Source organism: Somniosus microcephalus, chromosome 31 (assembly GCF_052327205.1).
Source record: "Somniosus microcephalus isolate GS21.2 chromosome 31, FLI_Smic_1.0, whole genome shotgun sequence".
Classification (NCBI taxonomy): Eukaryota; Metazoa; Chordata; class Chondrichthyes; order Squaliformes; family Somniosidae; genus Somniosus; species Somniosus microcephalus.
The window spans coordinates 41,554,489-41,568,996 of NC_141017.1; the positions used below are offsets into that span (position 1 = coordinate 41,554,489).

At 44.3% G+C, this 14,508-nt stretch overlaps 1 protein-coding gene across 7 annotated transcripts in view; it reads left to right on the forward strand.

Annotated features, from left to right (window-relative positions):
- Positions 1 to 11,803, forward strand: part of LOC147097809 (uncharacterized) — a 48,166-nt gene extending 36,363 nt beyond the window's left edge. For all 7 annotated transcript variants that reach the window (XM_085971926.1, XM_085971930.1, XM_085971928.1 and 4 more), the window contains 4 exons: positions 2,034 to 2,195; positions 5,624 to 5,705; positions 7,385 to 7,414; positions 11,671 to 11,803. In XM_085971926.1, coding sequence (XP_085828052.1) covers positions 2,034 to 2,195; positions 5,624 to 5,705; positions 7,385 to 7,400 — 260 coding nt within the window. In that variant the 3' untranslated portion in view covers positions 7,401 to 7,414; positions 11,671 to 11,803. The remainder of the gene's footprint in view (positions 1 to 2,033; positions 2,196 to 5,623; positions 5,706 to 7,384; positions 7,415 to 11,670) is intronic.
- Positions 11,804 to 14,508: the final 2,705 nt, after the last annotated feature.

A 14,508-nucleotide genomic window follows, 5' to 3' on the forward strand; every position in this document is an offset into this window, starting at 1 on the left:
AGTCTGTAGTAGTAATGTTGGTTGAGGGATAAATATTGGCCAGCACACCGGGAGGAACTCCCCTGCTTTTCTTCGAAATAGTACCGTGGGATCTTTTAAGTCCACCTGAGAGAGCAGATGGGGCCTCGGTTTAACAGCACCTCCGACAGTGCAGCACGCCCTCAGTACTGCACTGGAGTGTCCACCTAGTTAATGTGCTCAAGTTTCTGGAGTTGGACTTGAACCCACGACCTTCGAATTCAGTGGCGAGAGTGCTACCAATTGAGCCACAACTGACACATTCTACAACTGCATGTGTTTGAATTTCATGTTATTTTATGCAAAATGTAAACAACTTTTGCACTTTTAGTGGGGAAGCTTTAGTCTTGTTATGGTGGGTTTTCTTGTACAGCGTGGAGTACTATGAACTATGAGGTAGGTCATTTTTTGGTATGAGTTCTGATTGTTACAGTTGGCTATTGCTGAGTAATTAGCTGTTCAGTGCCTTATTTGGAAGAGATCCTGTACACCATGAACAGAACGGAGTATTTACCACATGGGGGAGGGGAAGAATGGCTATGTGCAGCGATATTGTAAATGTGTTGAGAAAAAATTACAAACCAGAGTAAATCTCCATGAGCATATTTACAATATCACTCTATACACAGCAGTTCTTCTCCCCAATGCGTCTCATATTATCTCAGTAATTAATATTATACTTCAGCATGGTATTAATGAAAGAGAAAACAGGCAAGTTGTAGAAAAACTAAGTGGACGTTGCTGTCAGATTCCTGGCATCTTCAGCCAGTTGAAACAAATTAGCCGAACTGCAAGTTGTTCATTGGAAATCACAGGTACATATCATTTGGACCCGAATCATTATGTGTTGACGGAAGTGGATGGAGGTTGCTAGACAGACATAAGGGTGGTTTTGAGTCGCCCAATGACACAGTGGCTAGATGCAGTGCCCACTGGTAGCTAGTGATACAGACCAGATGTTCTCAGGGTCAATTCCTTGTCTATGCTGAGTTAGTGAATCTCAGCTCCGCAGCAGTAGGGATGCTACTAGTGGCCTTAGTGCCACTTCTGATCAATATCCAGGGGCACCTGCTGGAAAATATGTATGGAGCAGGAGCTGGTTTGACTGTGATGCCCAATGATCAAATGTCCTGCCAACACTTACTGTCGAGCCTCACATATAAAGAAAGGTCATTTGTACGAGGTACTGGAAAGCTGCAAGTGCCCATGGAACTGTATTTCATCACTAGTCAGTGCCTTCAGGAGGGTGAAAAAGAAAGAAAATTGCTTTGAGATCCAGGATCAAAGAATTTAAGAGACAGAAATATTGTTCTGAGGTGACAACAAGCACAATCTTCCACCTATCGGTTCATTGGGTGTCAGCGTCCTGCTTCTTATTGGACAACGCTGTGGCCCACAGGCACACCAGCTGAATACATTAAAGTGATGCAGCCCAGAGGACATAAAATTACACATTATCTGTGTGTTGGCGGGGGGAAGCTACTGTTATTTGTTCTAATTCCGTTAGCAAAATTATATGCAGATTGCTTGCAAAAATGGCCAGCTGTGGTGTGGGATAGGATAATTCCTTATTTAAAAAAAAAAGGTTTGTTTCGTATTTAAAACATTTAGATTTTATCAAAGTGTCCCCAAAATTCAAAATGACTTATATTTCTTTTCTTCCAATCATAGACTTTCCTTAATGTAAGTCAGAGCTCAAACACCGACAGACAGACACACACGTATTCACAGACCTAACACAGAAACATAAAATGCTGGAAACACAGAGCCGGTCAGACAGCATCTGTGGAGAGAACAGAGACGTTAATGTCGATATCTCTCTATGCTCAGATGCTGCCTGACCTGCTGAGTGATTCCAGCACTTTCTTTTTGTTTCAGATTTCCACCATCTGCAGTTTTTTTTGCTTTTTGTCCATATTGATTAATAATATCAATACCTGCTTGATATTATTACAGTCCATTATTCAAGTTTTAGTTATTGTCCAAACTAATCTTTCTCTTTTTTTCCCCCCCAGACTTACAAGATGAAAAGATGAAGCAGGCTAATAAGCACCACAACACTGATCATGAACACCGACACCGACATGAACATCAACATGAGCATGAACATGAGCCTACTGTTGAGCATAATAATTATTGGGTAATTGGCCAAAGACACTTCAGAATGATCATAATCAGTGAGTATGAACACTCCGTACAGCTCCGCCAATGCTTATGTTTATTTAGCAAGTAGCTTACCATTACAGAGCAGGAAGGTCCTAGGTTTGATTTCCAACTGAACATTGTTAGGCCCCAGCATCCAGTATTGTAAGGTCATTTAACGGGGCCTCCGGTTCCAATGAAATGGGGCCAGTGCAAGCGCTCTGAGCATCAGCAAGCAAATGTAAACCTGTTTGCAGGCAATTCAGTGGCTGCCTCTTCCTCCCACTACAGCCAGCTCCCGGGGCCTGCTGCTGCAAATGTCAACCCCCATTCTGGCACAACTCCCCAGCAGAGACTGGGCTGCCCACCTTCCACGTGCAAATGACTCCAGGGGCGGGGCCCTCGCCATGGCGGGTGGCGGTACCACCCTCCAGGCAATGCACCCCACCGGAAAATCCAGGCCAACATCCTTGACTGATTGAAGGAATTGAGGGAGCAAGTCAAAAAGGCAAATGGGATTCTGAGCTCTATATACAGGAGCAAGGAGGTGATGTCGAATTTGTACAAAGCATTGGTTGGGCTACAGTTGGCCTATTGCAGGCGATTCTGGGCACCCCATTATAGGAAGGATATTAGAGCCATGGAAAGGGTAAGCAAAGACTCAATAGAATGATACCAGGAAGGAGAGTTTAGAGTTATAAATAAAACTCAAATAGAGACACAAACGCAAGATTATCTTTAGCAGGACAAAGGTAAAAGAAGATTTTTTTTCACACAGTGTTATTAGAACATGAAATCCCTTATCAGAAACCCAGGCATAGACTGTAATATTGTACAGGAAACTTTGTGATATCCGGCACCGACGGGACCGAGCTGTTGCCATCCCATCAAAACTGCCGGACAAACCAGTGCTAATGTTAAAACATACGGAAGCTTCTGAGCTCCGTATCTAGCAACAAACCCTGTTGCTCAGCTTCTAAACAGTCGGCCGTAGCTTGCAAGCGTCTCTGTAGCTAAGCAACAGCTTTAGCTAGACCTTGCAGAGCCTGACTGGTGGAAAAAAAAGCAACAAAAAGAAGAAAAACTTACTGAACCGACTCCTGAATTTTGCCGGTGGCTCGAGCATTCCGGACAGTTAACCTCCGGATAAACCAAAGTTTCCTGTATAAGTATTTGAAAAGGAGGAATATGAAAGGATACAGGAAACGGACAGAGAAATAGAAACATAGAAGATAGGAGCAGGAGTAGGCCATTCGGCCCCTCGAGCCTGCTCCGCCATTCAATGCGATCATGGCTGATCATCCAAGTTCAGTACCCTGTCCCTGCTTTCTCCCCATATCCCTTGATCCCTTTAGCCTTAAGAAATATATCTAACTCCTTCTTGAATATATTTAATGTATTGGCCTCTACTGCCTTCTGTGGTAGAGAATTCCACAGGTTCACCACTCTCTGGGTGAAGAAATTCCTCCTCATCTCTGTCCTAAATGGCTTACCCCTTATCCTTAGACTGTGACCCCTGGTTCTGGACGCCCCGACCATCAGGAACATCTTCCCTGCATCTAGTCTGTCCAGTCCTGTCTGGGACTAGAGTTGACTGCTCCAGTTGAAGAACTAGCACCAGCACAGGTACAATGGGCCAAAAGGCTGCCTCCTGCACCGCAACTTCAATGATCCTAAGAACAAAAGTTTCAGTGGCTATAAATAGAAAGAAAAAAATGACAACAGAAAATGCTGAAGATAGAAAGCGAGTCAGGCAGCAGACTGGCTCTTATTTCCTTATTGTCCTCCCCCAAAGCTATTGACTCTCTCTGTAGTGTGATGTTGAGGCCAGTCGCAGTTCCCCAATTGCTGCCGCAGCTGAGATCAGCTCCCTCAGCACCAACCAAGGATTGCAGCTTCCTGGTCTGCATGGCTCAGTGCCACACCACGCATTTCCCCCTGCCATTTAAAACTGCATTCCCTCAATGTTGATCCCAGTTGAAAATATACCCCTGAGGTGTGGGTTTATTTTATGGCAAGACCAATTCAGAGTACAGGAAGAGTTCAGGTTGGCACTCAGAGGCTAACTTCAGCCTACATTTGCCATTAAATTAGATATTAGACGCATCTTCTCACATGCTACACAAAATGGGTGAGATTCTTGGAAAAGTTAGCGCAGTCATAGCTCCTATAATCAATGAATATTAGAGGAAACAATAGCATCAGGAAAGCGACATCATTCGCTGATTGCAGTGGCAGCAGTGTCAGCATTGAATTTAATAATCCTTCCTCATTTAAACTTATTTCTTTTCTCCCCTCCTCTCTTGAGGATGCTGGGTCTTTCTGGGCACCCGTCACCACCAGACCTCACTTTCTTCATGTGTAGGCCTTGATGGTGAGTGTCAGTGTCAATAAACCATCAGATTATGGACGAGATCACAGCTGAGTCTCATCTTGAACTCGCCCAGGTTCCACACACACACTCTCAGTAGAATGAACCATTGCTGACTTTCAGCTCCCTAACCCCAGGGGTTCTAGACAGTTGTGGCTCCCCTACCACTGTGCAAACTCAGCACAAACTTGAGATCGCATCTTGGACCTTCTAGTCTGTATAGCTCCGAGATATCTACCCCTTCCTGATTCATTCAATCTCCACATACAGTTAGGAATTGCTGTCATCCCACAGGGGAAATCACCAAACACACTGTCTCATAAATTCACACCATGGGTGGTGAGGAGATCTTACCCTTGCTTTCCAATGTTGCAGCTTTAATCTGAAACAGCTCTGAGGAGCTGATGAGTGGCACTGAAGTGGAGATCTGCAATTTCCCAGTGCCATCTTTCCTGTTTTCTTCAACAACGTGATGGGACTGGGATACTGTTGGAAGCTTAGAGATCGCCTCCTTTATATCGAGAGCATGGTGTTGCCAACAGGAGTCCTGCTCGCCTACTGCTGATGGGAAGTGAGCTACCGTGGGCAAGTTCCGTATGAATATTCTTTTCACATAACTGTGTTAAGTATTAGGGATACAGTTGAACATTACGAGACAGGTTTGGAATGACATGCCCAGTCTGTCAACATAAGGTGCATTTATATCTGCACGTTTACGTCACCTAGTTTTAGACAGTGTGTCCGTGCACTCTTTCACTTTTACACTAAGAGTGGGGAGCTGGTCTCCATACAGACCACCTTCCCATGACTACATAAACCAGCTCCCTTATCCCAATGCCTAAACTTGTGGGTCTATCACACCATCAGGATAAGGGGGTCTGTCTAGTTACACAATGAAGTGTAGCATTCGTACAGTATATAAAGCACTGTTATTGAATCGAACCTCCCCTCATTAGGAGTATTTTTAGTTTGCTGTTGTTTATTAACAAGTTTGCTCTGTGCATCCACCAGGTGCTGTATAGATCACAGGACTGACACAACTCCAGTTATAATTCCTGCTGTGGTAACTCCTTTTTCTTCCTTTCTTTCCAGTTATTTTAGCTGTCATCGTGGGTTTTATTATATTACTGGTACTGGCCTGGTTCTTTTGCCCGAGAAAGTTTGTACAGAAAATGTAAGTTTTATGCAGACACATTGTACACACCACGTTAGGTGGGATACTTTCTGGAAATGTCTGATTTATAAGTTACAAGAGTTGCCATGACCCCTAAGGAAATGGGAATTTTTTTCAAACTTAACTGATTATGTACATTCTTAGAGGAAATGACAGATGTGAAGCTACAGTTTCAGAGCTCTGCTGCAATACTCAGATCAAACCATTTGTATATTAGAAAAAGACTTGCATTGATATAGCATCTTATCACATCTCTCACAGTGCCTCAAAGTGCTTCACATACAATGAATTACTTTGAGGTGCAGTGACTGCTGGTATGTGTGGTAATCATTGTGCACACAGTCAGATCCCACAGATAATAGTGAGATGAATGACCAGTTAATCTGTTTTTGGTGGTGTTGGTTGAGGGAGGAATGTTGGCCCGGACACCGGGAGAACTCTCTGGCTTATCTTTGAATAGTACCATGGAATCTTTAAACCTCCCTGAACCATCAGAACAGGCAGACGGGATCTCAGTTTATTTATTCCAAAAGACAGAACCTCCAACACTGCAGAACTCTCTCCATACGGCGCTGGAGTGTCTGCCACGATTATGAGCTCAAACTCCTGGAGTCGGCTCAAACCCACAGCTTTCTGAACACGGCAAGTGTGCTACCAAATGAGGCTAGATTTATTTATTTAATTACTGATTTATTTGGGTTATTTTTCCATTGTTCCTTCCCCCAGGCAAAAGCTATCCTTTGATTACGAGGCCAGAGACTCTACAGAGAGGCATCTGCAACATAGGCTATTCCTTTCTCCCCTCCTGCTCTGAAGGCGTTCACTCCCTTACTGAGGTGAGGCACCATGGGCAGTGGCTGCTCTTGGATACCTTACCAGAATGGCCATTTTTCATCTTCAAATCTAGGTAGCGAGAGGCTGGGTGGGAGCACTCACTCTGAGTCAGAAAGCTGCAGGTTCAAGTCCCACTCCGGAGACTTGAGCGCAAAATCTTGGATGACACTCCCAGTGCAGTACTGAGGGAGTGCTCGTTGTCACATTGCTGTTTGTGGGACCTTGCTGTGCGCAAACTGGGGGCCACATTCCTACATTACTTCAAAAGTACTTACTTGGCTGTAAAGCGCTTTGGGACGTCTCGAGATTATGAAAGGAGTTATATAAATGCAAGTTTTCCTTTTTAACTGTGGAAGAGATTCCAGCCAAACCTCATGCTCTCCTCACCCAATAATCACACGCGCAGATGATCGCTGCTGAAGCTAATTGTTGCACCCAATGCCTCAGCTGAGAACAGTTTCACTCAATACTGATCAAACTTGAGACCTTCCTAATCTGTATAGCTCGGAGAAGGAATCTTAACTTCTCAGCAGCTGAGGAGAGCACATCATCTGTTGGTGCCACTTCCAGCTTCAGCAGCAGTCGAGCTTTCCTGGTTACTTTTAATTCAGACTCTAGTGAATTCATTTGGAATAATTTTTAATCAAAAACATTAATTCGGGAGGAAAGTAAACTGCATCCAGTGTTTTCAAGACCAGTCTTGTCTGTTCTGTTCCTGCTGGCTCATGCATTAAATCAGTATCTAAACGTTAATTCTGTTTTCTAAGTTTTTGAAGTTTAGTTTAACAAATTCCAACAGTAACATTGCCCTGTTCACTCTAATTCATATTTCTGTTTCATTTTAGACGTAGCAAAAAGTGACTGCGTGAAATGAGGCGAGTGATCCACGTCACAGAGATATTTGTAAACAATGACTCTAAGCGCTGGTTCTACCCTGGGCCTTCTCCTAAATCTCATCCATATGTTGCCCCTAAGCTTGAGGTTTTCATATATGGGCCAATGATGCACGGTTTTAGCTCTTCCCAGCACCCCTGATTCAATAACTGTCACTGTGCTATCTGATTGCCTATGCCTACTAAAGTAGTGGATAAACAAGATCTTTTTGCAATTAACATTGGCAAGACCAGTTCTATCCTGTTCTGCCCCTGCCAGAAACTCCACACATTCCCATTCCTGTCAAGCCAATGGTGCACAACCTCAGTGTTCTGCTAGACCATAGATCCTAGCTTCAAACTCTAGATCCCATCCATCACCAAGACCAACCACTTTCACCTTCTACATATTGTCTATCTGCATACTTAACTACTCTCACTGCCACTGAAATGCTCATTCTTGCCTTTCACCTTTCCAGACTAGACTCTTCCAACATGATCCTCACAGGCCTCCTGAGTTCCACTCCACATAAACTTAAATTCATCCAAAATTCTACTGCCCTCCTCCTATCCTCTGTCAAATCCGGCCCACCTATCAGCTCAATGCTGACCTCCATTAACTCCCTACCCCCAGGCATCGACTTCAAATTCCTCATCCTTGTTTACAGATCCCAACATACAACTCCATGTCCCACTCACCCGCTCGTCTAACTGTGATTCGCTGTGCTTCCCCCCGACTCTTCACCATCTGTAACAGAGCCTTCGGCTATCTCTCCCCCACACTTTGTAACTCTTTCCCCCCCCCCCCACCTTGTTTCTTCTGTGCCCATCTTCAAAAGTCTCCTTAAAACCTAATTTATCGACTGAGCATTCAGTCACCTCCCTGACCTCCCTTCTAGTCCTGCTCGAATCTGAGTCCCAACTGTGCACCCTGGGACTCTTTGCAATGTTAATGGTGCGACTTGAATTACTGCATCATTCATAGCCACTTCCACTACAGATTTGTCAGTGAGGGTTCAGATCTGCTCAGCTGGTTAAAGCAGCAGGCAACTGAGCCATAGCGAGGAGTAGGTTCCATAAGTACATAAGAAATAGGAGCAGGAGTAGGCCATTTGGCCCTTCGAGCTTGCTCCGCCATTCAATGAGATCATGGCTGAAGATCTGCCTCAACTCCATACACCGGTCCTATCACCATAATCCCTTGATGCCCTTGCTAGCCAGAAATCTATTGACTTCTGTTTTGAATATACCCAATGACTGAGCCTCCACAGCCCTCTGGGGTAGAGAATTCCACAGGTTCACCACTCTCTGGGTGAAGAAATTCCTCCTCATTTCAGTCCTAAATGGCTTACCCCTTATCCTTAGACTATGACCCCTGGTTCTGGACTCCCCGGCCATCAGAAACATCCTTTCTGCATCCAGTCTGTCCAGGCCTGACAGAATTTTATAGGTTTCGATGAGATCCCCTCTCAATCTTCTAAACTCCAGTGAGTATAAGCCCAATCGACACAATCTCTCCTCATACGTCATTCCTGCCATCCCAGTATCAGCCTGGTGAATCTTCGCTGCACTCCTTCCATGGCAAGAACGTCCTTCCTCAGATAAGGTGACCAAAACTGCACACAATACTCAAGGTGCGGTCTCACCAAGGCCCTGTACAACTGCAGCAAGACATCCTTGTTCCTGTACTCGAACCCTCTTGCTACGAAGGCCAACATACCATTTGCCTTCTTAACCGCCTGCTGCACCTGCATGCTTACCTTCAGCGACTGGTGCACAAGAACACCCAGGTCTCTTTGCACTTCCCCTTCTCCCAATCTATTACCATTCAAAAAATAATCTGCCTTCCTGTTTTTGCCACCAAAGTGGATAACCTCACATTTATCCCCATTATAGTGCATTTGCCATGTTTCTGCCCAATCACCCAACCTGTCCAAATCGTGCTGGAGTTTCACGACATCCTCCTCACAGCATACCCTCCCACCCAGCTTTGTGTCGTCTGCAAATTTGGAGATATTACATCCAATTCCCTCGTCCAGATCATTAATATATATTGTGAACAGCTGGGGTCCTAGGACTGATCCTTGCGGTACCCCACTAGTCACTGCCTGCCACTCGGAAAACGACCCGTTTATCCCAACTCTGCTTTCTGTCCGCCAACCAGTTCTCTATCCAAGTCAATACCTTGCCCCAATCCCATGTGCCTTAATTTTGCACGCTAATCTCTTATGCGGGACCTTATCGAAAGCCTTCTGAAAGTCCAAATACACCACATCCACTGGTTCTCCCTTATCTATTTTACCAGTTACATCCTCAAAAAAATTCCAGTAGATTAGTCAAGCATGATTTACCTTTTGTAAATCCATGTTGACTTTGTCCGATTCTGTCACTGCTTTCTAAGTGCTCTGTTATTACATCTTTTATAATGGACTCTAGCATTTTCCCCACTACCGATGTCAGGCTTACCGGTCTATAATTCCCCGCTTTTTCTCTACCACCTTTTTTGAATAGTGGGGTAACATTAGCTACCCTCTAATCCATGGGTACTGTTCCAGAGTCTATCGAGTTCTGGAAGATGACCAGCAATGCATCTACTATTTCTAGGGCCACTTCCTTAAGTACCCTAGGATGTAGATTATCAGGCCCTGGGGATTTATCGGCCTTCATTCTCCCAGTATCCACCCTATCAAGCCCTGTAATAATTTTGTATGCTTCAATGAGATCCCCTCTCATTCTTTTGAATTCAAGAGCATACAGGCCTAGTTTACTCATACGACAGTCCCGTCATCCTAGGAATCAATCTCATGAACCTTCGTTGCACTCCCTCTATGGCAAGTATATCCTTCCTTAGGTAAGGAGACCAAAACTGTACACAGTACTCCAGGTGTGGTCTCACCAGGGCCCTATATAATTGGAGTAAGACTTCTTTACTCCTGTACTCAAATCCTCTTGTAATAAAGGCCAGCATACCATTTGCCTTCCTAATGGCTTGCTGTACCTACACGTTCACTTTCAGTGACTCATGGAGAAGGACACCCAGGTCCCTTTGAGCATCTGCATTCCCCAATCTTTCACCATTTAGGAAATACTCTGCTTTTCTGTTTTTTCTACCAAAGTGGATAACTTCACATTTATCCACATTATATTCCATCTGCCATGTTCTTGCCCACTCACTGAGCCTGTCGAGATCCCCTTGAAGCCTCTTCACATCCTCTTCACAACTGACACTGCCACCTAGCTTTGTATCATCAGCAAATTTGGAAATGTTACATTTAGTGCCCTCATCCAAATCATAGATTGTGAATAGCTGGGGCCCAAGCACCGATCCTTGCGGTACCCCACTAGTCACAGCCTGCCATCCTGAAAAAGACCCGTTTATCTCTACCCTTTGTTTTCTGTCTGTTAACCAATTCTCAATCCATGCTAGTATGTTACCCCCAATTCCATGTGCCCTAATTTTGTTCACCAACCTCTTGTGTGGGACCTTATCGAAGGCCTTCTGAAAATCCAAATACACCACATCTACCGGTTCCCCTTTGTCTACTCCACTAGTTACATCCTGAAAGAACTCCAATAGGTTTGTTAAACAGGATTTCCCTTTCATAAATCCATGTTGACTCTGCCCAATCTTACTATTAGTTTCTAAGTGCCCAGTTATTGCATCCTTTATAATAGATTCCAGCATTTTCCCAACTACTGATGTGAGGCTAACAGGCCTGTAGTTCCCCGTTTTCTCTCTCCCTCCTTTCTTAAATAGCGGGGTTACATTTGCTATCCTCCAATCTGCAGGAACCGTTCCAGTATCTATAGAATTTTGGAAGATGACAACCAATGCGTCCACTATTCCAATGGCCATCTCTTTCAAAACACTAGCACGTAGGTCATCCGGTCCTTGGGATTTATCGACTTTTAGTCCCATTAATTTTGCTTGTACTGTTTTTTAACTAATAATAATTGCATTAAGTTCCATCCCTGGTTTGTGCATAGTTAGCTGATCTCAGGGCAGTAGTTGGAGTTCTACAATTGGTTTCATTAACCCTAGGTTAGGAAGGGGGTAATCAGCCAGGGTCCCTCTCCTGATGACTTTCCATTGAACCCTGCTGGAAAGTACGTGTTGGGTGAGTACAGGATTGGGGAATGAGATACCAGAAGGTTCTTGGCCTCCATTAACCTGTACCTTTGTCAGGAGAGGAAAGGGAGAAAATTGGCTAAAAAAAGATTCTGATGCTGATGATCCATTTTACCCTTTTCATTTACAGGAATTTGGACCTTGTCAGGATGGAAACTCAACGCCATCCAGTAAGGACTGGCAACACGAAACTAATCATTTAATCAATTCACTAAGTATATTTTGTTTGTGTGTAACTATAAACAGGAAGCTCTTCATACTGATTATTGTATTCAGTTATTCTTGGACAAAGTGCATGGACCTGAGAATGTGGTCTTCCTGAAACCAGAGAACAGATCTTGATTCTTGGAAATAGGCACTCAAGTATTGTAGGAACTAGAAGGAAATATAGTCGAGTAACACCACCTTCACACACAGCTAATGAAACAGACAGATCAGGCAAAGTCTGAGCCAACCCCTCACACACAATGAGTGAAGCACAGATCAGGCAGAGACCAACCCCTCACATAGAGTCACTGAGTAACTGGCTGGAAATTCTAGTGAATGTTTGGACCAGTGCTGTGCTGTTTCTTTCAGTCCAGCTGCAGAACTGCCCCTGCGACTCTAACCATCTCACCTGTGTCAGTACGAATAAGGTCAAATCTCAAAGTGGTCTCTCACCAACATTTCCTTATGTCAGTCACAATATAACTGAAGCGGGCACAGCACCCGTGCAGCTACCTGATTTACAAAGTAAGGCACTTTTATGTTGCTGCGCCAGTTTCAGGAAAGTAATGCTGTACTGGGTTCCTGACATCTGTGGCCCCGTTTACTTTTCCATACACTGGCCAGAAGGAGAGCTGGCAGCAGTTCAAAAAAAGGTCTGAATTGGCACTGCAAGAAGGTTAACCCACCCCTTTGTAAAGTACAGGGAGAACCTTGTTTTCCTTATTTGCTCCTGGAATGTATGCAACACTGACAAGGCAGCATTTATTGCCCATCCCGCGTTACCCTGACGGTATTAAGAGCCAACCACGCCATATGGGACTGAAGTCAAGATTGCCATCAGCTGTAAGAGAAACGCAGCCTTGTGCTGCCTGCTGTACTGTTATTCCGTCCAGCAGTCATTCATTCTCTTTCTGATTGAAAAGAGCCCGGTGTCACTCAGACTGTCCCAAAGGCAATCGAATGTTGAACTGCAGAGCAAAAACAGTCAAATACATTGCAGACCAAGTGGTGCTCTGGCCAGACCACACCTTGAGCACTTCAGTTCTGGTCACCGAAAAACAAGGGAGACATTCAAGCACTGGACGCAGTGCAGAGAAGAGCCATGGGGGTGATCCCCAAGTGTCAGGGGTCTAAGTTATTTGGAATGATTTGGGTTTTTCAGCCTAGAAAAAAAGGCATCTGAAAGGTGATCTGATAGAGGTATGTAAGATAGTAAATGGTATGGAATAGGTTAACGCCGAACGCTGCTTTAAAATAAATAGTGAGAGTAGGACAGGTGGGCACAGATTCAAACTAGTAAAGAGTAACTAGGACTGAAATTCATCTTCATTGTGCAAGTGATCAACACTTGGAACAGACTTCTGGGCAGAGGCAAAAACCTTGGAATCACTTTAAAAAAACTGTTAGTAATTGTTAGTGTTGTTCTGGATGTGTGTGCTAAGAAGGACCGATTAGCTTTACTCACTAAAGATCTTGTGAACAGACCTTTTCAATCAGAAGAAAGAATTATAATCCCTTGCCATTTTTCTTTGCTGGAGAGCAAGAAAAGGAGAGAGAACAGCACTTAACCTCTAGCTCAACGAACAGCACAGGCCAGTCAGGCCAGAAATGGAAGACCGGAGCTACATGGAGCAGCCAAGGGCCAGAGATGAATGAGAGGCAAGCTACTAATGGCCCCAGGCTGTACCTCTGCACTAACTGTCAGCTCGAAATTTATTTTGATTTTCTTCCATTTTAAGTTTCAATTTACATTTGGTGAATCCAGACTTGGAAGGGTGTGGATGAACAGAGGGACCTGGGGTTCAAATGTATAATTCTTTGAAAGTACGAGTGTGAAAAGAAAGGATTTTGTACTTTTATCGTGCATTTCACATCCCAAAGTGCTTCACAACCAGTCACTGTTCCAATGTAGCAACCAATTTGTGCACACCAAGGTTCCACAAACAGCAATGAGATAAATTACCACATAATCTGGTTTTGGTGATGTTGGTTGAGATAAATGTTGGTCCAGCCACTGGGAGAACACCCCTTTTCTTCGAATAGTGCCATGGGATCTTTCACGTCCACCTGAGGGACAGATGGGACTTCAGTTTAAAGTCTCATCCGAAAGACAGCGCTGCTGACAGTGCAACACTGAAGTATCAGCTGAGATTCTGTGATCAAATCTCTAGAGAGGGACATAAAAACTCAACCTTCTGACTTTGAGGCAGGGCTACTACCATTGAGCCAAATTTGAGTATGGGTGAATAAAACAATAATAAAGGCCAGTAGCATTTTAGGTTTTATAAATAAGGGCATAGAGTACAAGAGACATGAGGTATTATTGCTTGATGCCCTTTTTTCCGCTGTGAAGTGTTTTGGGCATTTGCTACGTTAAAGGCACCATATAAATGCAAGTTGTTATAGTTGAATTCTTAGCTGACAACCAGGCCGCTGTAGGGTTGTCACAATTAGCCTCAGCACCCTTGGGTTAGGGAGTGATTCCCACTTCTAATCACTATCTTGTGACCCCTGTTGGAAAGTACAGGGATGGACATCAATGAGGACAGGATCAGGCATGACCCGATGGTTGCATAGCCTTCTGACAGTGTCCAGGATATACATATGAATAATTATCCCCGGTGTGAAGTAGTGGAGACTGGCTGTTGCTTGTGGAACCATAGCCCAGCAAAAGCCAGCACCTTCAAGAGAGGAGGGCAGAAAAGGGGGGGGGGTGCACAATAAGTTCTCAAAGATGACATCTGGATACCCAAAAGCCACA